The 26,053-nt window shown below is 29.5% G+C and overlaps 2 protein-coding genes and 1 long non-coding RNA gene across 5 annotated transcripts; 1 reads left to right on the top strand and 2 right to left on the bottom strand.

The window, feature by feature from the left end:
* Window positions 1-369: 369 nt before the first annotated feature.
* Window positions 370-5,365, top strand: LOC101510075 (agamous-like MADS-box protein AGL30). 2 transcript variants are annotated; one of them, XM_004505356.4, is made up of 12 exons: window positions 370-555; window positions 949-1,133; window positions 2,243-2,302; window positions 2,388-2,406; window positions 2,506-2,570; window positions 2,674-2,689; window positions 2,778-2,839; window positions 2,939-3,035; window positions 3,331-3,378; window positions 3,476-3,600; window positions 4,110-4,473; window positions 4,818-5,365. In XM_004505356.4, exons 1-12 carry the CDS (start codon window positions 517-519, stop codon window positions 4,827-4,829), a joined length of 1,092 nt encoding a protein of 363 aa, XP_004505413.1. In that variant the 5' UTR covers window positions 370-516; the 3' UTR covers window positions 4,830-5,365. The 2 variants fall into 2 exon arrangements, with proteins under 2 accessions (XP_004505413.1, XP_073226532.1); XM_073370431.1 differs by having other exon boundaries at window positions 399-566.
* A 538-nt stretch (window positions 5,366-5,903) lies between these two features.
* Window positions 5,904-7,711, bottom strand: CA-EXPA4 (alpha-expansin 4). Of its 2 annotated transcripts, none has more exons than XM_073369400.1 (4): window positions 7,565-7,711; window positions 7,305-7,434; window positions 6,866-7,178; window positions 5,904-6,758 (listed from the first exon to the last, which is right to left on the bottom strand). In XM_073369400.1, exons 1-4 carry the CDS (start codon window positions 7,694-7,696, stop codon window positions 6,452-6,454), a joined length of 882 nt encoding a protein of 293 aa, XP_073225501.1. In that variant the 5' UTR covers window positions 7,697-7,711; the 3' UTR covers window positions 5,904-6,451. The 2 variants fall into 2 exon arrangements, with proteins under 2 accessions (XP_073225501.1, NP_001266033.1); NM_001279104.1 differs by having other exon boundaries at window positions 5,997-6,758; window positions 7,305-7,441; window positions 7,565-7,602.
* A 10,876-nt stretch (window positions 7,712-18,587) lies between these two features.
* On the bottom strand, window positions 18,588-19,164 carry LOC140920865 (uncharacterized). The gene is made up of 2 exons (XR_012163434.1): window positions 19,048-19,164; window positions 18,588-18,956 (listed from the first exon to the last, which is right to left on the bottom strand). It is a non-coding gene; the product is annotated as an uncharacterized lncRNA (long non-coding RNA).
* Window positions 19,165-26,053: the final 6,889 nt, after the last annotated feature.

The following is a 26,053-nucleotide window of genomic DNA, read 5'->3' as shown; positions in this document are numbered from 1 at the left end:
AATAAAGAATTTAATTTATATGCCATTAAAAAAATTTACATATCTAATAAAGCATAATTAATCTGATTTTATAAGTAATTATAATAAAAATCAATAATTACGAATGATTTAATGCAATTGTGAACTTAATGCAATTGTGAACTTAAACACTGTTAACATTATCTGAATATATAAATTAAATTCTAAAATAATATTAAAATTTATATAAACAGTTGATCTCGATTTTCAACAAAAATGATATCAACCAATTACAAATGAAATATGATATAAAAAAATGATAATCTCATGAAAAGTTATTTTAGACGGACCCCGGAAATTGAGAGACAAGGTCCCGAATAATAAAACTTAATTTGTGCAGTTTTTTATTATTGTAAACAATTGAGCGTTTTATTTACATGGGTTGGAAAGTGATGAAATGTAGTTGAGAGGGTAAAACACAATTGATAAGTTTTGTTCTGTAAGAATTGAAATGAAATCTTTAACGCTTATCAGCTTCCGATTCTTCCGCAAACCTAAATGGCCGATTTTGCTTGCTGGTCACCCGATCACGTTAACGTAAGTTATATGTAATCTCTCTCTCTCTCTCTCTCATTCCCACATTCTACCCTTTTTGGTTGTCAAACGTTTTACTATTATCATTTCGTTATAGTTTCCATTCTTCCCTCTTATTTTCCTTTTTCTCTTGCTAACATCATAATTGGATAATAAAAAGGTATATAAATGTTGCTAATGCATTTTACTATTGTTGGATGATTTCTTCCCTTCTTTTTTGTTAAAATTCTCGTGCATGTATAAATTAAAGGTAAATTTAGCAAAATGTTGCCAAAATCACCATAGCACACAATGATTCTGTCAAACTCACCGCGTAGCAAATTGATTCCAAATAATATAATGTAACTTAACAATAATGTTGAATGCAAGTGTTAAGATAATTGAAGGTCATTGCAGATGGGGAGGGTAAAGCTAAAGATAAAGAAGTTGGAGAACACCAATGGCCGACAGGCAACATATGCTAAAAGGAAGAATGGAATAATGAAAAAAGCTACTGAGCTATCTATACTCTGTGATATAGATATTATACTTCTCATGTTCTCTCCTGGTGGAAAACCTTCCTTATGCAGGGGGAGACGCGGGTAACTGTTTCTTTGCTTCATTTGTGACTGTATGTGTGTTTATTTTCAATTTCAAATCAGCTTATTATATAATCTAGTATTCAAATTGGTTAAATAAATACACATAATATATCTTGGGATAGTGGTCAAAATTTGCAGACACATTTGATATGTTTGTTTTCACGTTTGAATCTGCAATATTCATCTTCTCTGTACTTAGTTTGTGAGAATTTTGTCTCTAGGCTCTTTAAAACCCAAAAAATACACACCATAAGCGGCCATGGGTCCCAAGCAGGTCATTCTGTTGGTGATATAAGGGACACCGAATGAGTACTAACCACAAGATTAAAGGTTCAACCCTTGAAAACTAACATAATCCATTAATTTACTAACATACTATCATTTGTCTATAAAAAACAAAGGAGTCATGGATGAGAACTATTGACTGGATAAATCAATGTTAATCATGATGAATAGCATTTGGTGTGGTCCGGATTTTAGGAATGTTGTATGTATCATGATCATCTGCATGTTAGCAATATTATACTGCAAGCTTTTTTCCCACCCATATGTAACAAATAAATTATTTTGAATTTCTTTTTTACTATATAGGTAAGATGATGTATATATTTAAGTCTATACAGAACAAAGTATGTATACAATCACCCTAAAAACCCTGAACCTTTTGTTGCAAATAAGTACTAGAACTTTTACTCTGTTTTAATTAATCCTTAATAATCTACAACTATTGTCACAAATAACCCATTTGATAACTAGGAGTTTAGCTGATGATGGTGAATATAAGAGTCAAATAATAAAATAGTAGAAGTTTTGAAGATTGATTGGGATGAATTGAAAGTTCAATGCACCTATTTGCAAAAGACTGAGTTTATGATATTCTCCCAAAAATAATTGAAAGATTCAGATCTGTTCATGGTTAGCAACTTAACCTCAAGTTAAGCAAATGTTATATTGCAACAATGGTAAGAATTTAAGCATTAATTGGAAAAAGTGAAAGTTCACACTTCACAGTGCATATTTGCAAAAGACACAAAGTTGATTAATGTGGTTGGTTATGTATGTGTCTATTTGTGAATGTTCCTAATTTACTCTCTGTGGTGTATGTGCAGTAACTTCGAGGAGGTTATTGCAAAGTTTGCTCAACTAACTCCCCAAGAAAGGGCGAAAAGGTGATTTTTAATTCTTCACATGTGTTGCATTCATTTTCTAGTAATGCAATAATGTAACCAAATGTTTTACAATGGATTGCAACAGGAAGTTGGAGAGTCTTGAAGTAAGCCTTTCCTACAACTCATTTTCCATAATCCATATGCATTGATTAACCAAATTACCATGAGTCTTATTAATGAATATTTTTCATTTGAGAGTTTAGGGACTGAGGAAAACATTTAAGAAGTTAGATCACAATGTAAACATACAAGAATTTATGGGTGCAAGGTATGCTTTGCAGGTTCAAATTAATTATTCCATCTTCCTTTGATGGGTTTAATCATTTATAAATTATGTCACTAACTAAAACATTCTTTGTTTTTTGTTGCAGTAGTCAAACTATTGAGGTACCGGCGCAGTTAAACTATCTCAATTACATTGTTCATTAATCTGTTCTGGTATTGTTACAAATCATCACTAATTGGCTTTTTGCAGGATCTAAGTAATCATGCCAAGCTATTACAGATTCAAATTTCTGAAATCCATGAGAGAGTAAGGTGGATCTTTGTTTACTTTAGCTACATTTTCATAGACTTTTGTTAGTTTTGTAGCTGCAAGAAATGCTTACAAGTTTTATTTATTGTTGGACTATACAGTCAATGGACAGAGTGTGATAAAATAAGCAGTGTGGAACAATTGGGACAGATGGAAAATTCACTCAGACAATCACTTAATCAAATTCAAACCCGAAAGGTATAAACATTTTAAATCTGTACTCAAGCTGTTTGAAAAATGATAGTTTTATGATTCAATTTCCCCATCAAGTTGTAAAGGTAGCTGATAATTTTTTAAATGATAAATTGGTTTTTCATTTGACTTTTGCTTTTCCAAGTTAATAATTCAGACTTAACCAGAATATTATCTGATACTCTATCAATGTACATCATGTTTATACTCAAAACACAACAATGATTCTATTCTCAAAATTTCATTATATAAACTGCTGTTGATTTTAATTAATCTCTAACAGTTCTGCATGATATGGCAGGAAACAATGAAAAACCAACAAATTGTGTCACTACAATGCAATAACCAGGTAAAGAGTTGTTTATGTGGTAATTGATTTTCTTGTCTAGAACTGTTTTTCATAGTGTAGACACAAGATACATGACTAAAATATCTTTATCTTCCAGTTCAATGAAATGAATATTCCCTTCCGAATGAACACAGACCAGCATCTCCAACCTTTATCATGGATTGCTAATGGTGACAACCAAAACATAGTTTTACCTGAGGACTCAAACTTGTTTCTCCATAAGTGAGTTGTTTTTTTAAAATATTTAAGTTCAATGTTTCGCTTGTTCTTCGATAATATTAGAGTTTGCCCACATAGTATTTGTGAATAATATTTATCACTGCAAGGATGCAATTAATATATTGTGGTATCAAACTCAAATTGTTTAACTGGAACAATGTTTAAATTGACATGATTAATAACATGTTATCATCTATTCTATATAAATGAATTTAAATCAACTAGATTGACATTGTATAAAAGTTGTACAAACATTCAATCATAAGTATATCACTATTATGTCACTTTGTTTTATAAGTTCCTTAAATATCTATGTGATGAGATGTGATTGTTTTATAAGTTCCTCAAATATCTATGTGATGAGATGTGATTATATCTATGTGTAGTACTTTTTTACATTACACTGAAAGTGCATATCACTTAACAATGCATATCACTTAAACTCATTATAAATATTGAATTGGTCTTTTGGGTTAAGTATTTGTAACTTGACTTACTTGCCTATTTTTCAGAGAAGTTGAGGGATCAGCAAGTTCATCTTTTGGGAGTTATGCTAGTTATCTTGGGTCAAGTGGCAAAACTGAGATATCTAACTCTGGGCCAGAAAGTTGTGTCCTCAGTGATATGAGCAGCAATGCTCCACTGAGGCAACAATTGAATGGGCAATTTCCATACATGCCATACAATTTTAATTTATTGAATAATTTGAAGTTCCAACCAGCTGCAGAGATTAATCCACATGAGAACCCTGCTGATTATCATGTGAATGGAAGCTTTGAAGCTCCTAGACAAGGTTATGAATCTAACAACCATGGATGGGCCTCCACATCTGGGCCATGTGCTGTTACTATGTTTGATGAGCATTTGTATGCTCAGGCAAGTTTCACTAAACAACACCATTCTTTTCAGTTTATTTATTTGTTTGCTTTTTTATGGCATTTCTGTTGCACAACTTTCTTGTGAATTGTTTCTCCTAGACCCTTGAAAATGGTTTATTAACATTTATGAAACACCAACACGGACACCCAACACAACATAAACACATTAATTGCTAATAATTTGAGAAAAATGAAGTAATTAAATGTATCAACGTGTCAACGTCAGACTTGATGCGTCTTTAATCTGAAGTGTCAATGCTACATAGATTTACATATCCTTTGTTTGTGCCTTTGGCACTTGATACTTAATTTTCTTATAAACTTTCAATTTTCTGAGTGCAGCAACCCAACTAATTCACTACAGTTTTTCGACATCTATGCACTAATGATGTTGCTGAAGAACTTTGATCACACTAACATCTTCGAAGGAGTTTACCACAGTGGATTTGTTTTAGATACAGATATAGAAAAAGTAACCAGCCAATTTTAGATGTGGCTTCTGTACAACAACAAAGTCTACCTTGATGCCATTCATTCACTGATTGAGCTGAGTCAAGGAATGTTATATTAGATCCTATTAGTTAATTACCAATTATAGGTTCCAATTGGTTTTTTCTGCTTCCACCTTGTCTTGGGTGTGAAGGTTACTAATATCAAGTTTCTTCTTCCGTCATGGTTAATTAATAGTTGTATATAAAATCACATAACCACAAATTAGTGTTTCAATCAGTTGAATTGATTTGTTTTTTCTTTCTGTTGAATACTCATTCTGTATATTCTTAATGTAAACAAGGGGTGCTAGTTTATTTGTCCATTGTGTAATACTATATTGTAATATTGTTGCACATTGTGAGTGCTTTAGTACAATACATACTTTACTTCTTTTTTTGACATAATAACTTTTTTCCTATCCAGCATTTTACAGATTGTTGAATTAAATCAGAAGATAACATGAGTGTTTACTTAAGACTAAAGAGAGAAGTTATTCCTTTCTTGGATCTATACTCCATGCATTGTAAAACGGGACACAAATAATGGACTTCTTAGATTCCCCAAACAATACACTCACTCCAACATTAGTGTGATTTACCCTCTCTAAAATATATTAATACTTTCAAAGTGTGTGCTTAACTCAGCTTGTCTTGAATGATTGAGAAAACTTAAAAGAAACTTCATCCAACAAGGCCTGTAATTTGATCCCCCAAAAACTACCAGATCCAAAATGTATGTCCAAAAATGCTTTTCAACTTTACATGTGGCCCGACTACCTAAATCTTAAGAATCATTCTGTTAGCCCATATTTCAAAGCTTCGTTTTTCAATCAGTCTAAAAAACAAACATCTTATTTTTTCACCAAAGAATATAGATGGTGATGATAAGAGTAAATATCACTTTTAATTTATACATTAAGGCACAAACAAGGGGTAGTAATACTAGTAAATTACTGCATTCTCCATTAAGAAACTTTATACTTTCACTCTCAAAACAATCAAAGACATACTCAAAACAAGGCTGATTACAGGGATTAGCAAGCAAATAATGCTTATAACACTTCCAATATGAAAAAAAGGATATACCCTTATACTAATATGGCGGGTGGTATCATAGTCCACCTCTTCCAATTTAGTACTTCAACCTCAAAAAAATAAAAAGTCCCCCTCTGCTAACTTCTACTATTTAGCAGCAGAATGGTCAAAAAGCTTCTCAAAAGTACAAAAACCAAAACACCGCAACAACCAAAAGAACCCTAAAGATAGGTCCCATCTAAGAACACACCAACAAATTAAAAATGAAGAGCCATTTTAAAATATGCCCTTCATTGTCCTCCAAAAACAGACCCCCTCTTACCAAGCAGCATACTATCTAATATCCTAGTACACTATTAAGTGGTACTAAACTACTAATATTTAGCTACAAGACTCTTCCTAATATTAAGTATACTAATTTTAGACATGTGATTGGAGCTTGATCATGCTCTAGCGAAATTGAGCACCAGTGTAAGTTTGACCAAAAGACCATCCAGCTGGAGCAACATTGTTGGCAACAATAGTACGGCCATCGCTGGTTGTAACCTTGAAAGACAAGCTTTGACCATTGAGATAGTTGTTGCTCTGCCAGTTCTGACCCCAGTTCCTTGACATAGATATCCAACCAGTTTTTGACCCTTTGATGGAAGCAGCATGAACATCACCAGCTCCACCAACGTTTGTAATAAGAACAAGGTTGAAGTAAGAATGACCATTGACTGTGAACCTTATACCTCCCCTTCTCCTGCAGGAAACCCTACATAAAAAATAAAAATAAAAACAATTAGTTAATACCAAAACCAAATACATTAAAGTTTCGATTTTAATGAAAAATATAATATATTCTTGGGAACAGCAACATACCTTCTATAGTCTACAGGAACAATTCCAGCTTTGTATTGAGCAATACGTAGAAAAACAGGTTGAGCAAGATCAAAATGGTGGAGAGGAGGGTTACACCAACCACCTTCATTGTTAGGTAAGGCATTGTTCGGTGGACAGAAATTGGTGGCAGTGACGACAATGGAACCAGGAAGGCACCATTTATGGTCATTAGCACACCTAATTTCATAGCAAGAGCCACAGCTTAACCCATTGTTGAAAAGGGATGTGCTTAAAGCAGCAGTGTTTGTTCCATACCCTTGGCTGTAGAGGTTTCCATATCCACAAGCCCCACCTACACAACAAAATCAGTCAAATGGGTTACTCCAACATGCTTCAGGATCTGAATGTATTTGGCAAGACAAAATAAAAAAGCAAACTTTTTTGAAGAAGTGAGTTTAAATAGGAGTATAGTACATACCCATTGTTCCTGATGCATCACTCCCTCCATAGAAGGTAGCATGAGCATTGGTCCATCCTTCACCATAGGCAAAAGCAGAGGAGAACATTGTGAGAAAAGACACCAAGAGCAAGCCAATGAGAGCCATTTCCTGTTTCCTAAACATGAACAAAAACAAAATAATCAGACATTTCCTTGAAACACATCATAGAACATTAATTAAGGTAAAGATGTGCACTTTAAGTTTCAAATGAAGGAGTAGATATGAAAAGGGAAATTACTTTGGTAGTCAAAGGAAGGAGAAACAATAGGTAGGCAGAGAGAAAGCAATTAGTTAGATGAGTGAAGAGAGTTGGTGGGAGTGGCACATAATTTATAGACCTTGAGGCTGAGGAGTTTGGGGCAAATATCATTGGGACCACACTCACAATTTTAACTAACTATTTTCAACTGTTTGGACTTTGGACCAAATTCGGGTTACTGTAGAAGTGGCTTATTAATGCTTTTAAAATAATTGGATTTACATCATTATAAATTGGTACTCCCTCTTTATGTTAATTTATCAAAATTTCCCGCTTTAATTTTTAAAGCAACCATAATGTTCTACAATAAAAAAAAATGTCTAATACAATAAAATCATTAACTTTTATATTATATTAATAATAATATTGAATACATCAATAATTGATAAAGATAATAAAAATAGTAGTATTATCTTTGAAACACATATTAAAAAGATTGCAAAATTTAATAAATGTGTTTGGTGTAAGTCTAAGTATGTTTAGGGTGAACGCACAGAGCTCTAAATTTTTAGGGACAACAAAAAAAAAATTATATAGTAAATGAATCTTATAATTTGATTGCTTCAATATTTTTCTTTATTTTATTTGACTCCAAGTTTAAAATTCTAAATTTATAAGTTGTTCATCCCTTATATATCAATATATTCAAAAATTATAGATTTTTATTACCTTTATATTAAAATTAAAATCTTAAAGAATGAAAAAGTTGTATTTTTTAATTATTTTACTCTTAATAATTTGACGACTAAAGTTTGTGAGAAAAAAAAAACAAACAAAAAAATCATATAAATTTTCACATGAATCCACTTTACTAACAATTGTGATTGTTTGTCTGTGCTTTCATTTTAAAAAAAAAATTATCTCTTATTGAGATAATTGTTGATTGACATTTGTCAAATAAAAATATTTCGATGACATCAAACATAATAAAATTTATTATATTATTTTAATCATAAGATTAAAAATAAATTGATTAATAGATTAAAAAACATGATGATTGATTAATAGCACATCAAATACAATAAAATTCACTTTCATTATATAACTTATAAACAGAATAAAGAATCTATATAAAATAATAGAATCCAAGTTTAATATTTTTATGAGTATGTCCAAATTCTCATATACGTCCTTAGGATGTGTTATCTACTAATTATGTTATTTGAGCATCGAAAGATGATATACATACTATGTGATATAGTATGTGTTTATGTCTACAACTTGAACATATTGAAAAAATAAAAATAAAAAGACATAAAAATCAACACACTTTTGCGTTAAACTTTAAATATAAAAAAGTCGTATCTCAAAATTTAATGAATATATTATAAGCTAAGAATTTATCGATAATTAAATTAATGCATTTAGAGAAGGAGATTTAATCTAACCATTTTAAACTAAAAAGAAATGTTAATAAATGTGGTAACAATAAATGTTAGTAAATTAAATATAGAAACATCATCTTAAAAATTGTATATTTAATTCTTTTAAAGTTTGAAAATCACCTTAATGGAAGTGGTATATTAAACCCAAATATATAATATTTTAATTGCTTGACATGTGAATCTAATTCCTTGAAGACCGGTGTATTTGGAGGTTGCAAAAATATTTGTCTTGTGGCAGGAGATGTGTGATTCAGTACATGGGATGGAGCGGGAAAATCTCCAAAATCATGTGGGACACACAGGTTTTGGCTTTCACGGTTAGCAACCTTCCATAGGCACTTGGGCACATGCAATGATTAATGTATATGATACACTGTTATTTAAAAATATATATATCTGTCACTAATTAGTTTTTAAATATATATTTTATTAACTATTAAAATATATAATATTAATATTTTAGAATATTTATTTAACCATTAAATTTAAATTATACCGTTAATATTTTATATTTTAGTTGTTAATGTTTTATATTTTAGTAGTTAATAAGATTGATGTTAAATAAATAATTAATGATTTATATTTTAATAATTAATAAAATATTCAAAATAATTAATGATAGAAATTTGTGTGCGAGTATCACAAAAAATGTCTCAATTTATAAATAAAAATAAAATTTAATTGTAGTTTTAGTTTTTCTATTTTTATCAATTCACGAAATCAATTACCCTATTTTAAACTTAAATAATTTAGTTTTTTATTATGATTTTTTAACTAAAAATAACTATATAATATGTTTTAAATAACATGACATATGATAATATAATATAGAATGAACAACATTAATGAAATCACAATAAAACTATCTAAAATTTTAATTTTCAATTTTTAATTTTTTTTATTTTTGTAATATATCATAAATGACAAATGAATCATTAATACATATAGATTATTATATATCATGAAATCGTATGCTACATCATTTAAAATATATCAAATAATCTTTTTTTTTTAATTAAAAATCTGAATGAGAGACCAGAATTGTCAAATTTTAAGATATAAAATTAATTTTATAAATTGGTAAAAGCAGAGAAATTAAAATTATAACTCATTAAAAATAATTTTAAAAATAAATATTCTAAAAATAATATTCTTCACGATATAAATACGATGAATAGTATTAACGGTACACATAATTGTGTCAAATGTGTGTTTAGGGATTCATTTTATACTCCTACTATAGATTTCCCTTTTCAACTCCTTCGTTTTCTTTTTACGGATTCCTAATATATAAATGATGGTACCTATTTGCCTTATTACATTTATAATAGAATCAAAAATAGTAATTTTCTTTAAAAAATAAAAAATTGAATCTTTAAAATTTTAAGGTTAGTTATGGTGGTGCATCCATTTTTCTATACTTTACATTGTCAAACATACATATTAAGTACGAGCAGTGGCATTTTGATGCCGACACAAATTAAACAACAAAGTACATTCAAAGTGGTTGCCATTGTTGATAGATTTATATAAGGTGGGATAATATGGTTTATGTCTACAATATCTGATGCCCAACATCATTTTTTTATAAAAGTAGTTTTTAAGAATTAAATTAAATAATTAATGTAATTTAATTCAGATCAATTTTTAAACCATGAATACTTCTACAGTTGATGATAGAGATAGTGAATAATTAGAAACTTAACAAGTGCAAGTTCTTTTCCATGAACACATTCTTCTTGATTAGTGATTAGATGACACTTATGAACACTATAATTCATAAAAAATAATAATTTTATATATTTTTTAAAATTATTTTTATGTATTACTTTTGTTTATTAATATATAATCTATTTGTTAATATTAAATATATTTAAAAAATTATAACCATTACATTTTCATTTCTAGAGTTCTAGTACTAAAATTTAAAAACAAAAAAAAATCCTTCAGGACGCATGGACATATCATATGGACCGCATGGGGCTACTTCTTGCCTCAAAAAGTAGGTTAGATTGTTTATTAATTTGAAAAACAAGGTAGATTGATATTTTCTTTTAAAAGAAAGAAAATACTAAACAAAATTAAACGTCGGTATGATGCACGAGTCATTTAGATATTAAAATATAGTATTATTACCAATAATTTGTTTGCAATGTTATGTAAAGAAACAACTTTATTTATGTAGGAAAATCACTGAAGTCACTTTTTAAGAAAAAATCTTTTTATTTTAGTTTTTAGCTTTCAATTTTGATAAGAAATAAGTTTTGGTAATTCGATTTTACTAAATCTGTAATTTTAATTTTCTAATTTTACTAAGGATGTAATTTTGATTTTTTACAATTTTGATTCTTTGATTTTATAAGTTATTGACATTTGATCTTCTTTTTAATTTTAATTTTAATTTGGTGGCGTGACACTTATTTTAGTAGTGTTTACTTAATGATGTGGAAAATTATGACATATAAATTTTTGAATTAATTGTAATTTTGATTCTTTTATTTTTACCAATTTAGAAAATTGATATTTCTATTTTAAAGTCAATAATTTTTTTTCCTCGTTTAGACTTTTGAACTAAAAATAATAATAATTTGACATATTTTAAATTATGTACCATACAATTTCATGAGATATAATCAGATTTATTAATTATTTAAATGTCATTAATTAAATTACATAAATGAACAAAAATTAAAGTTAAAACTTAGGGTTTTATATGATTTTATTGTACTTTCATCGGTATTAATCATTTTACATTATTCTATCATATGACATTTTATTTAATACATGTCGCATCTTTATTTTTAGTTAAAAAATCGAAATGAATGACTAAAATTGTCACGTCATAAAAAAATAGTATCGATTTTGTGAATTGATAAAAATAGTAAACTAAAACTATAATTAAGATGGTTCGAGCAAGAGGAACGATGTTAGGTTGTGGTGGTCTTCTTTGTAATTTCAGCAAAGAGATTGATCAAGGGATATAGTATGAAAGTTGGAGTTTGCAACAATCTTCAAGCTGAAATGTGGGGCATGTACATTGGGCTAAAATTGTCTTGGACGAAACAAATTGTTGGAAATTCAATAGATATATTTTAAAATAACTATCAAGTATGAAAATTACTCATTATCATAGATCGCACACGCACAATACTTCAAATAGGTTTATGTGTTGATCTTTGAAAAAGTCAAGAAAGACAAATCATCAACACCATAATATAGTAATGTTTCTATTCAAGTCTAAGTAAATAGTTGTATCAGAATGCGTTGGTGCTAATTGACGACTACATTAAGAATGATTCTAGGTTTCTGTCAATGGGAGACACAATATATCATATACATAGTACTCATTTCTATTTTATTGTCATAGGGGACCTTGTATGCTACAACCTCAATTTATTTTATTTTATTAAAACATTAATCAATTAAATTATTATTTATAACCGTTATATCATGTGATCCTATACGCTCACACTTAATTGAAAATAATATAAAATATTGAATTAATATTAAATATTGTAAACAATGAATGATATATTGCAATGCATCATTGCTATCCATTTAATGAGAAAATCGGTGATACAATTTTAACTTTATTGTGCAATAATTGTTGATTCATCCAAATGTCTTAATTGAAAATAAAACATAAAAAGTGTCGCCCTTGTTAGGTGTAGTAATTTGTTTATCGATTCTCAAGTATATGTGCAATCACTAATGTGGTTACACACATTTCATATACCACTCTATCGAGAGACCCAAGACACAACTCATATTATGCAAGAGGGATTAATATTATCTACATCACTCACATCCTTCTATATGATTTATTGTAGACCTAATAACCCTCGTTATGATTGTTCTATTACATATAATATTTGATATCATCAAAATATATAATTCTCTAAGTAGGGATCATAGTGACTTTAAGTCAAATGACTACTCCATATGGTCACATAACAATTGTTAATGACATTTGGATAACTATTATGTAACGTTCTCATAGCGGATCAATCTAATACAAATATTAATATTTATACCTATGCGAAAACTTAATATTTCATATTTATGACACATGAGATGTGTCATTAGTCTACTAACATAATAGTCTCTATGCATTATTGTTGTCCCGTTTAACAATAAAATTTTACTACAAAAAATATAAAAATAATGTCATTTTGCTCAGTAGAATCTCACAATTAAGTCACACTTAATGTTCCATTAAACAAACTAATAATTCTAATGACTATTATATTTTAAATAAATCCACTTAATAAATTACAATTTATCATATTACTATATAGATAATAGCAAGTGTTATGATATAGATAATAACCAATGAAAAAGTATTGATCTCTAAGAGTGATTCTAACACAAATATCACACAGTTACACACAAGTGCAATTTTAGTGGAAATGTTCTCGTCATGGTGCAACACATTCACAAACTTTTGTATTGTGATTGAGAGGTCTATGTTTTTATACATGAAAAGAATGCAACAAATGTGCAAATTTTTTTATTATATTTAATTTTTCGTTAGACTCTTGTATTTATTTTATTGTAAAAAATCTTTGGAGTGATCTTCGTAAGATTATTTTTAATGATATTTTAAAGACTTATATGTCAAATAATATCAAACTAATTTTGTAGTCATTTTTCATATTGAACTTTTGCTCTTTGTTGTAAAAAAAAAGTGTCTTTCAAGAATTTCACGATTGGACACAATCTAGTTGGCGAATTATCAAATTAAAATTTGTATCAAGAAACAAATATTCTTCATTGATTTCACGTTTGGATGGTTCAATGTTTTAAGACACAAATAAAATCAAATCAATGTAAGTAAAAATCAACACGTGGAGTAATTTACAGGATCCATGAGTTCCTAAGCCATGCCACATTAATGTAAAAAATAAATAAAAAAATTTAAAAGCTACAAATTTTAATATACCTAAGTCATTTATTATAAACATTGATATTTTTTTATTAAAAAAAGTTGATAAAATAGTTAATATATTAATATTTTTAAAATAATATTTCTATTTAATCGTGTTAAATTTGATTTTTATTTATATTTTTTAAAAAATTAATAATTTTAATAAAAGGAATGTTTAAAAAAATATAATAATAGACATAATAAATTAAAACGATGCTTATATTACAACTTTTTTTATTAAATAACTAATAATTAATAACAAAAGTAATATATCTTAAAATTAGAATAAATTTTAAAAACAGGGTACTCTCGATTTTGTATGTAAGAAAATTTTTGAATAATTTTTTGGTTTTATATATAAAAAAATTATAATTTTTAAGGTGTATTTACTATTTAAATTATTTTTATATTCTTATTTAAAATATCTATCTTTTAAATTATTAGTGAATGTATTATCATAATTTTAAATATATATATATAAAGTTATAACAATGAATTAATATATTAATTTCAATATTTTATTTCGTAAATAGGACCGAATATTTTTATCAATTATACACTAGAAATAGAGTCAAAGATTTAAACATGATAGCCGGTAGGTTCGCGGCTATTAAACAGAATGTCCCCAACCACAGTGTTGCCGTTGCCGGTCTCTTCTATGTATTGATGACTGATTAGAGTCTGATATGTCTTGTTACTGTCAACTACTCTTTACAGCAGAGAAGTTAATGCAACATACGCTACCCAGCACATGCTTTATGACATTTTTTTGAGCCACTTGTATGTATCAAACCCATTTCCTTTGAATTTATTGCTTCCCTTTTTATTTCTTTCAAGTACATATTCTTTCATTAATTTCTCATTCTCTTTTGCATTCAAAAGAGCTATCTAAAATCAGAGAAGATCTTCTCTGCATTTATGAAACACCCTACCAAAATTATTTATGCCCATTTCTATATCGTCGGGTTTATTCTATCTCTCCGTCTTAAAATAAATTATTTATTTATTACATTGTTTATTTTACTTCTTTATTAATGTCAATTAATAAAATTATGCACACATCTAATGAAATATTTAAATCGAGACAGAGTAGTATAATATTTTGCCAATTGGAATTTGATTATACGTAAATAAGAATGAAAATAGGTTATACCGTCGATCAGTGATATATGGTATGATCTACTTATGGTCGGGTCTAATATGACTTATTTAGTAAAAGACTAGACACAAATTAATTTTAAAGTTTATTTATTTAAATAGATCATACTTAAACTTATAAAAAAGTCTATTAGAACTCAGATACTGATCTATATATATTTTATTTTTTATTATTATTTATTAATAATATTATTTCCTATTTTAAAGTCTATCAATTAGGCAATTATTCAGTAGTCGTTCTATATTCAACAACGATTCTATATTCGATAGTCATTTGATATTCGGTAGTTGTTCAATTAAGCAATCACTCAATAGGCGTTCCATATTTGTTTAATAGGTAATAATTGATGTGTTTGTTTCACGAAAAAATATTTTCTTTGAAACTAAAAATCATTTCTTAGGGTTTAAAGAGTGTGTTTATTTTAGATTTATTTCAGATTTTTTAAAAATTATTTTGTTAAAAAAATCAGTTTTGTTTAATATATATAAATATATACATTGGTATTGGTATGTGAATAGCATTATGTGGTATGAGTAGAATATCATATAAATTGGTATGGATATTACATGTAGCTTGATATGTTTATAGGGATTAATTATGAATTCATTTTGTTTTTTGTTTACTTAAAAGATTGTTGTAATGCAGTCTTGTTAGTTATTATTTTATTATATTTGATTGTAATTTTATTAATTTTTTATATATAAAGACATAATTTTGCCTATTTTAAAAAAAATGTAAAATATAACATTTAAATATTTTAATATGAATAAGATTTTAGATCAGATCAAACTTTTAAAAATGTTAAATTAACTGGAAAAAAAAAACGATAAACCGTATAAAACAAATAATATAAAATGATTTTAGAGTTTAATGTTTGTGCACAAACAATATAAAATTATATATATATATATATATATATATATATTACATAGTTTTTAAATCAAAATTAATTATTGAATATTTTATCGACATGTATTAATTGTAAGTATAAAACAAATTTATACTGATAATATATTTTATTTAAATCATTTATTTTAAGAGAAAAAAAATTATAGCATTTTAATTTCAATTATTTTTTTTAGAGTAAATGAGTTGTGAAAGTATTTCATTTTTAACATCATATAAATTATTTGGACACAAAATTGAATCGTATAAAATATATCTTGAATCATCATCATCTGAGTAGAGAGAAAATATTAATAAAAAAATTTAAATTAGATATTTATACAATGTTTAATGTCAAAATTTGTGTTGAAAATCATTTATCTTTTAACATGACACCTAATGTCTTTGGTGTCATGTCTTTTAACTACTTGCGGTGCAATTTGGGATATCAAATTTAGACATTAATAAAAAAAACTACCAAATGAAATCACATGAGATAAATATTGATCTCTCTTAATGATACACTATTTTGTTGATGTGTAAGTCACACCACAAAGAAATATTTTTACTTCATTACCTATAACTTTTAACATTTCTATTTATCATCTTCCTTGAAGTATAAAATAAAAAATTAAAAAATTTAAAATTTAAAATCTTAAAATCCAAAACTACAATCTCTTCACCTCCAAAAAAAATTATAATTCCCGAATTTATTGTAAAAACTCTAATGTCAACGGTGATCAAAACATGAACCTCAAACAGATATCCATGTGCCATAATATGGTCTTACTAAAGAGCAACAACTATCCCAAACTCAAAGATTTAACTTTATGGGATTATTTCATACCCACAACCAACGAATACAAGTATACGAAGAATATGAATTGACATGGATAGAAATCGATAGAAAGCTTTGTCTAAGTATTGTAAATTTTAGGAGCATTGTGTCTTTAAATATTTCGTATTTTGATTATCATTTACATTAGAGCTTTCAAATCAACTTTTTGTTGTGATGCTTTGTTTACCTTTTGTAAATGGAATGAAGTATCACTACAATCACTTTATTGATTTACGAATTTGGGAATGGAGGCCTGAGAGAATAATGAATAGAAATTTATGGGACGAATAGACTATATTTTTTAGATTTTTTTGAAGCTTCAAATTTAAAGATTTAGATATTTAAACTTTTGAAGAAGATAAATAAGAGTATTCAAAATTATAGCTATTAAATGTAAAAATATTTCATGTGACGTGACTTACACGTGGATAAATTACAATATCACTTAATGTGACAAATATCACTTAATGTGACAACTCGATATGTTTGATGTAGTGAATAATTTGATAAACACAATTTAATTTGAATAAGCTTTTCGCAAATTTAAAATTCTAGATTTACCACTTTGGTCTACTTCTCTTATGTGTATAGTAGGTTGGCCTTTATTTGAAGACTTTTTCTAAAATTTATTTAAGAATTTGTTTTTTATGCACTAGAATTTAGAATGTCAATTCCCTTTACTTATAAGTCAAATTTGTTACTCCATTCATTTTATAATAATTTATCAAGTAATTTACTAAATTTGTGTTTAACTTTTTAATGTACTCTCAAATAAGTGGTTAACATTTTAAATATTTCAAATAGGTTATTGACTTAGTTAAATAATACTCACATAAATCGTTTTGGCAAACTTGATGAAATTTTAACAATGTTAGATAACTGCAAGTTATAACATATTTACATACACTACGCGAAAAAACGGCTTTTACAGCGCTTTTTTTAAGCTATTTACAGCGCTTTTTCAAAAAAATAAGCGCTGTGGAAACGAGCGCTGTAAATGATACAACAGCGCTTTTATAAAAGCGCTATAAAACATGTAAATACAACGCGCGCTTGTTATGCACATTTTACAGCGCTTATTCACAAAAAGCGCTGTAATATGCACCCCGTCATATGAGTTATGGGTGTGCATATTACATCGCTTTCTCACAAAAGCGCTGTAATATGCCCACCCATAATTTCATATATGGGTGTGCATATTACAGCGCTTTCTCGAAAAAGCGCTGTAAAATGCCTACCCATAATTTCATATTATGGGTCTGCATTTTACAGCGCTTTCTCGAAAAAGCGCTGTAAAATGCCTACCCATAATTTCATATTATGGGTCTGCATTTTACAGCGCTTTCTCGAAAAAGCGCTGTAAAATGCCTACCCATAATTTCATATTATGGGTCTGCATTTTACAGCGCTTTCTCGAAAAAGCGCTGTAAAATGCCTACCCATAATTTCATATTATGGGTCTGCATTTTACAGCGCTTTTCTTGTACATATTACAGCGCTTTCTCACGAAAGCGCTGTAGAAGGTGCACCATTAAAGCGCTTTAGAACAACATTTTACAGCGCTTTTCAAAAAAAGCGCTGTAAAATGTGTTATTTTTATTTTTTTTTTAAACACTGTAAATTAATTATTTGAAATGAAAAATGCTTTTTAGCTTTTTATGGCACTTTTTTTAAAAAGCGTTGTCTTTTATCTTTGTACCCAAAATTATTTTTGATCCAAAATCACTTCACAATCAGTAGAACAGAACATATTACAGACAATCAGTAGAACAGAACATATTATAGACAATCAGTTCACACAATCAATAGAACATAAATCAGAACTCTGTAACTTTTTTAACATATATGTAACTCTGTAATTTACAACCTAAGTAACTACATTCAGATACATATATACAACCTAATTTACAACCTAATTACCTACATTCAGATCCATTATATAATAACTAACAGATCCATTATATGCATATATTGTGTCCTATGATCATTTACATATAATAACTAACAGAATATACATTATATGCACTAGCTACCATATAATATTCAGATCCCTTGCCCAGCACAAGCTATTTCCCAGAAAATCAAATAATTTTCATGTCAAGCACGTACTGACACCATTCTTCCTTTAATTCCATCAGATCTTCCTCAGAATATGATGGACTGGAATTGGCAAAGTACTGCAATATAAAAATTGAACATATTATATTAAGTTAGTATCAAATATATAGATAATTTATATATGAAAATCATATAATGCAAATACCGTACCGTTTCTGGGATAATAGTTTTATTCTTCTCAACAATCTCCTTCATGAATCTCAATATGTAGTACCCACAGTCGATGTTATTTGTTTGACGAGGGCACTTTATTGAGATCCATGTAATGTTATTAGACTTCTGCTTCGACACTTTAGCACCTCTTTGAGCTCGATAAACTTTTAAGGCACTATCGAATGAATAAATGTGATTATTAGAGCATGAATATTTATATATATATATATATATAAATATTCATGCTCTAATAATCACATTTATTCATTCGATAGTGCCTTAAAAGTTTATCGAGCTCAAAGAGGTGCTAAAGTGTCGAAGCAGAAGTCTAATAACATTACATGGATCTCAATAAAGTGCCCTCGTCAAACAAATAACATCGACTGTGGGTACTACATATTGAGATTCATGAAGGAGATTGTTGAGAAGAATAAAACTATTATCCCAGAAACGGTACGGTATTTGCATTATATGATTTTCATATATAAATTATCTATATATTTGATACTAACTTAATATAATATGTTCAATTTTTATATTGCAGTACTTTGCCAATTCCAGTCCATCATATTCTGAGGAAGATCTGATGGAATTAAAGGAAGAATGGTGTCAGTACGTGCTTGACATGAAAATTATTTGATTTTCTGGGAAATAGCTTGCTGCTGGGCAAGGGATCTGAATATTATATGGTAGCTAGTGCATATAATGTATATTCTGTTAGTTATTATATGTAAATGATCATAGGACACAATATATGAACATGCATATGGATCTGAATGTAGTTTAGGTTGTAAATTAGGTTATATATATATACGTATCTGAATGTAGGTAATTAGGTTGTAAATTAGGTTGTATATATGTATCTGAATGTAGTTACTTAGGTTGTAAATTACAGAGTTACATATATGTTAAAAAAGTTACAGAGTTCTGATTTATGTTCTACTGATTGTGTGAACTGCTTATGGTATTTGAATATGTTTTGTTGTTGTGTGCACTGATTGTGAAGTGATTTTGGATCAAAAATAATTTTGGGCACAAAGATAAAAGACAACGCTTTTTAAAAAAATTGAGTCGGCGAGGACAAGTATAGGACACATGTAGTGACACCCTACATCAATAGTTAAAACATAAGTACAGTTAATATATAAGTTTGTTTAATACATAAGTAATTACATAAGCAAGTAAGTAGTAAGTAATTAATTACCTCGGGAATACTCTTCAAACCGACGTTGCAACTCCCGGTTTCACTCTCCATTTGTATTTCAGGTTGGAGCTGAACCGGAAGTTGCTTGTCTTTATTCGTATTCACCAAGAGTGCCACTTGCTCCGATAAGATTCTGAGCTTCTCTAATACTTCCTCGTTGGAAGGTTTTTGGCGCTTCTCTTGAGGAAAAAAGCTTTTGGGAGTTACGCCAAATCCTTTCCCCCTCACTCGACCGGAATACTCAGGGACATTAAACACTTTCCCAAGAATGTCCCTGCACGTATCCTTGTTGCCCTCTTGAGTTTCAGAACTTTGTTCAATAGTTTCCTAAAATACATGTAACATTAAAAAGATAAGTTCAATAGCATTTTTAAAATACAATATTAAAAAATATTAAAGTGATAATATACTTACACAAAGTTCTACAACTTTCTTGACATTTTCATTATCAACCACTCCTTCTTTGTTAACACGCGCTTCCTTCCATAAGATATGACGACCCAAGGGTTGATCGGCTTGGGTGTCTTTTCTCTATTCGTTAAAATCATAAACAAAATAATACAAATTAGTTACACACTATAGTTTATAATACAAATTACAAGTGATGTTTAATTACTTACAATTTTTTGTTCAAGGCGTGCATATCCCATACGTGATTTCTTGTATGGGTGTTTTGGGTTGCTTGCCCGTTCGCGATTTGCCTTACTAATATTCTATATAAAAAAAAAATAGCAATTGTGTAAAAATTTAAAATACGCTACGAATATGAATAATAAAACACAAATGCTAATAAATTAATCACTTACGACAAACGCCGGGTCAGAACGTTTGGAAACAAATGCACTCCATTCATCCTTTGATATATAATGTTGATATATCTTTGGAGGTTCAGCATTTGTGTTTCCTTCTCTATCTTTTAGATAGAAATTTGAGAGATGGGATCTAAATCCACGATGGATTTTCCCAGCAACTCTCAAAACATATGACTTTCGTTCCTCATCAAGAACAAAAGTGGTCTGCAATGAAAACAATTATAAGTAATGTATTTTACAGAAAAAAAATTATAAATGACAAAAGAGTAGATCAAAATATTTACTTGAATGTCATTCCAGATGATATCTTTGGCATCCTTCAACGCCTTATCTCTCCAGTTGTCTATTGTTATTGGGACATTTTGACGAACAACAGCCCCAATGTAGCTTACAAACATGGAGCTGTTGGGGTCAACTGGCTGACCACTCTCGTTCCAGCCAACCTAATAAACTCATATAGTAAGTACATGCCCTAAACCCTAAAAAAAGATAAAAAAACACACAGCAAACAGAGTATATATAGTATACCTCAAATTTAATGCCACTGCTCCGTGCTTTAATCACCCTTTGCATGATAGTTGCACCACGTTTGACTTCTTTTTCGTAAGTCTTAGAGGTGCCAACTTCTTCATTTTGAACTTCTAAATCTTTGTTTGTATCCATTTAACTACAACAAGTTCAACATGCACTTTAGTATAACATCAACAAGCTCAACATGGATCATGCATTATTATAAACAAACTCAACATGTATCAGTATATCTTAAAAAAGCTCAACATGCATTCTAATGATTACAAAAATTTAATAACATCAATACCTGAATAATGATGGTTCGAAGAAAGACGAAATGCAAAGAAAAGAGGGTTTGCAGAAAGTTCACAGAAATATGGTTCACAGAAATACGGTTTGAAGAAATACGTAATGAGGGTTACGTATTTCAATGAAAATATATTGTGTGAAATGGGAGAGATGATCTTGGATGGAAATAAGGTTCGAAATGAAGGAGATGATCGTGGAAATAAGGTTCGTAAAGGACGGGATGATAGGGTTTGCAAAAGAAGAGAAGAAATGAAGGTTGAGATGAAGGTTACGTAATGAAGAGGAAACTGAAGAGGTAACTGTTATATATACGTAACACTTTTACAGCGCTTTTTATAAGCCTTTTACAGCGCTTATTTTGTAAAGCGCTCTAAAAGGCTTCTTTAGTTAAATTTTTAAAAGGCTCTTTTACAGCGCTTTTTTCAAATAAGCGCTGTAAAAGACCTCCGTGTGTTATTATGTTATTTGAATGCCTTTTACAGCGCTTTTTTCAAATAAGCGCTGTAAAAGACCTCCGTGTGTTATTATGTTATTTGAATGCCTTTTACAGCGCTTTTTTCAAATAAGCGCTGTAAAAGACCTCCGTGTGTTATTATGTTATATGAATGCCTTTTACAGCGCTTTCACACATAAGCGCTCTAAAAGGCTTCTTTAGTTAAATTTTTAAAAGGCTCTTTTACAGCGCTTTTTTCAAATAAGCGCTGTAAAAGACCTCCGTGTGTTATTATGTTATATGAATGCCTTTTACAGCGCTTTCACACATAAGCGCTCTAAAAGGCTTCTTTAGTTAAATTTTTAAAAGGCTCTTTTACAGCGCTTTTTTCAAATAAGCGCTGTAAAAGACCTCCGTGTGTTATTATGTTATTTGAATGCCTTTTACAGCGCTTTTACACATAAGCGCTCTAAAATGTCTCTTTATGTTAATTTTAAGAGGCTCTTTTACAGCGCTTTTCCCAAATAAGCGCTGTAAAAGACCTCCGTGTGTTATTATGTTATATGAATGTTTTTTAAAGCCTTTTACAGCGCTTTTCCACATAAGCGCTCTAAAATGTCTCTTTATGTTAATTTTAAAAGGCTCTTTTACAGCGCTTTTTCCAAATAAGCGCTGTAAAAGGCCTTATTGTTTTTGTGTTTTGTTATGTTATGTTATTTTTTAAACAAGCTCAACATGCATGCAAAACCCACATAGTAGTAACTGGTCACCACAAAAATCCCTTCCTCTTCACCAAACTCTTCTCCTTTTATGCATCTTCTTCACAAACATCAAAGCTTACTCTTTCACAATTCAATCTCCACCTCAACACCCTTTTTATCTCTTTACATTCTCTTTCCTTCTTAAATCGAAACTTAATTGGTATTCAGGATCATTGCCATGTTGCGAAAAATGGGTTTGTGTCTGGTGTTTTTGGGGATTCCCATGATGCGTACAAGGTGTTTGAAGAAATGGGTTTGTGTCTGATGTTTTTTGGATTCCCATGATGCGTACAAGGTGTTTGAAGAAATGGGTTTGTGTCTGATGTTTTTTGGATTCCCATGATGCGTACAAGGTGTTTGAAGAAATTAGGTGTCTGATGAATATTATTTTTAAAGCTTTTTTACAGCGCTTTGTCAAATAAGCGCTGTAAAATGTCTTTTTTACTCACTTTCAAAAGAGTCGTTTACAGCGCTTTGTGTGAAAAGCGCTGTAAAAGGTATAAAACACTCATTATTTTATTTTTAAAAGGATCTTTTACAGCGCTTTTTAAGATAAGCGCTGTAAAATGTCTCTTTATTTTATTTTTGTGTTTGGTTTATTTGGGTTGGGATGACATTAAAAACATTTTTATCATTGTTTATTGGATTAAAAATATTGTTATCATTGTCTTTATCACAATACTTTAGGAGATGATGAATTATTAGAAATGAGTATTCTGAAGAATCTATATATATATATGCACTGAGCAAAAGAGAATCTCTCTATTCAGTTCAGTTCAGTTCATGTAAATTACTAATTTATATTCAGTTCAGTTCATGTAAATCAAGCTAAATATAAAACACTCATTGTTACATGAACTTGGTATAAAACACTCAAATCAAGCTAAATATAAGCAGAAAATAAATTAATCAGAAAATAAATTAATCAGAACTTAGTATAAAACACTCAATTCAGATTACATGCATATTTACAATAACACAGTTCAGATTACATGCATAGCTTATATAAAACAATTAAACATATATATACATTAAGATGCCCTTCTTCTTTTCCTGGTGACATTCACATTTGTTTGTCCATTTACAATACGAAACGATGGATTAATCCAAATTCCCTCATCATGATCATCTCTAAGATATAAACCATCATCAGTTGAATCAATTTCATGTGGTTGTTGTGATGTTGCAAATAAAAGATCATTACCAACATCTTCATCATTATTGTTATCATCACTTATTTTATTGGTCGATAGGACAACAGACCATTTATCATTAGAAGGATCAGTGACATAAAACACTTGTTGAGCTTGCGACGCTAAAATAAAAGGCTCGTCTTTGTATCCCACCCTATTAAAATCGACAAGCAAGAATCCTGACTCATCAATCCGAACGCCATTATTATTATCGACCCACTTGCAACCAAATATGGGAACACGAAACATTGTGTAGTCTAACTCCCATATGCGCTCGATAACCCCAAAATATGATAGATTTGCATATATTGGGTTTTTGTCTTTTGCACTTGAGACATGCATCGCTTCAGCTACGAGAGTGACTCCACTATTTTGCATAGTGGTCTGATCATCTTGTTCTTTGGTATAAAATGTGTAGCCGTTAATAACATAACCAGTGTAAGAAAAGACATGTAAGCTCGGACCATTTGCTAGCCACCTCAATCTATTTGAAATTGATCCGGGGTCTATATCAAATTTTGACATTATGTGATTTTTTAACCATGTTACAAAACTTCGATTGTGCTCTCGAGTTATCCAATTTTGATTCCTATTCATGTTCAAACGAGATAACTGATCAATGTGTATTGTAACATACGGTTGAACCTCATCATCATTGTGCAGAACATACAATTGTGCCTGCTCCCATTCTGTCCTTGATATAGTCAGTAGTCTCCTTCCAGTTATCCCTTCTCCTGATAGTCTTCCCGAATGACGAGACATGGGAAGCCCTATGGATTCAACATTGGACAGATATTCAGTACAAAATTCAGCAGCCTCTTCAACAATGTATCGTTCAGCAATACAACCTTCTGGTCGACTTCTACTTTTTACGTACCCTTTTAATATTTTCATATATCGTTCTATCGGATACATCCATCTCATATAAGCTGGCCCACAAAGTTGTGTCTCCTTAACCAGATGAACAGTAAGGTGAACCATTATATCAAAAAACGATGGTGGGAAATACATTTCAAGCTCACACAAAGTAACAACAATTTCCCTCTGCAATGTCGGTAATTTCTGAGGGTCGATCACTTTACTACAAATTTCCCTGAAGAAGAAACATAATCTAGTTAAGGCTAGTCGAACTTTTTCAGGTAAAATGGAACGTATACCTATTGGTAGCAAATGCTCCATTATAATATGACAATCATGGGTCTTCAAACCTTTTAACTTGAGGTCTTTCATACAAACCAAATTTTTAATGTTCGAAGAGTATCCTTCTGGAACTTTAACTTCGTGTAGAAATTTACATAAAACAATTTTTTCCTTTCTAGATAGAGTATGAGCGGCTGGAGGTAGATATGTGCGATTTCCTTTCTTTACTGGAGCCAGTTCATTTCTTATTCCCATATCGACCAAGTCCAATCTTGCATTGACGCCATCTTTAGACTTTCCTGGAACATTGAGTAACGTACCAATAACACTTTCAAATACATTTTTTTCAATATGCATCACATCGAGGAAATGTCTTACATACAATGACTTCCAATATGGCAATTCAAAGAAAATTGACTTTTTCTTCCACCCAGTTTTCACCAGCTCTCCCGCAAAAGGTTTGCCAAATTTATTGGTCAAACCTTGTACTTTTTCAAGTATTTGATATCCAGTCGGTGCTAAAGGAGCTTTACCTTCCTCTGATTTTCCATTGAATGCATTTCTCCACCCACGATACTGATGACTATAAGGTAAAAATCTACGATGTCCAAGAAACACATTCTTCTTACAATGTTTCAACC

The sequence above is a fragment of the Cicer arietinum genome, chromosome 6, assembly GCF_000331145.2.
Source record: "Cicer arietinum cultivar CDC Frontier isolate Library 1 chromosome 6, Cicar.CDCFrontier_v2.0, whole genome shotgun sequence".
In the NCBI taxonomy this organism is placed as follows: domain Eukaryota; kingdom Viridiplantae; phylum Streptophyta; class Magnoliopsida; order Fabales; family Fabaceae; genus Cicer; species Cicer arietinum.
Note: the sequence above shows the minus strand (reverse complement) of the source record. Positions and strands in the feature narration are given on the sequence as shown.

Bases quoted from the DNA above. Each gene is read 5' to 3' on its own strand.
- LOC101510075 (XM_004505356.4), top strand. From the start codon at position 517: ATGGCCGATTTTGCTTGCTGGTCACCCGATCACGTTAAC. The intron at 1,134-2,242 runs GTAACTGTTTCT...GTGTATGTGCAG, and splicing joins TTATGCAGGGGGAGACGCGG to TAACTTCGAGGAGGTTATTG. The intron at 2,840-2,938 runs GTGGATCTTTGT...TGGACTATACAG, and splicing joins GAAATCCATGAGAGAGTAAG to TCAATGGACAGAGTGTGATA.
- CA-EXPA4 (XM_073369400.1), bottom strand. From the start codon at position 7,696: ATGATATTTGCCCCAAACTCCTCAGCCTCAAGGTCTATAAATTATGTG. The intron at 7,435-7,564 runs GTAATTTCCCTT...TTTAGGAAACAG, and splicing joins TCCTTCCTTTGACTACCAAA to GAAATGGCTCTCATTGGCTT. The intron at 6,759-6,865 runs GTATGTTGCTGT...TTTTTTATGTAG, and splicing joins GTTCCTGTAGACTATAGAAG to GGTTTCCTGCAGGAGAAGGG.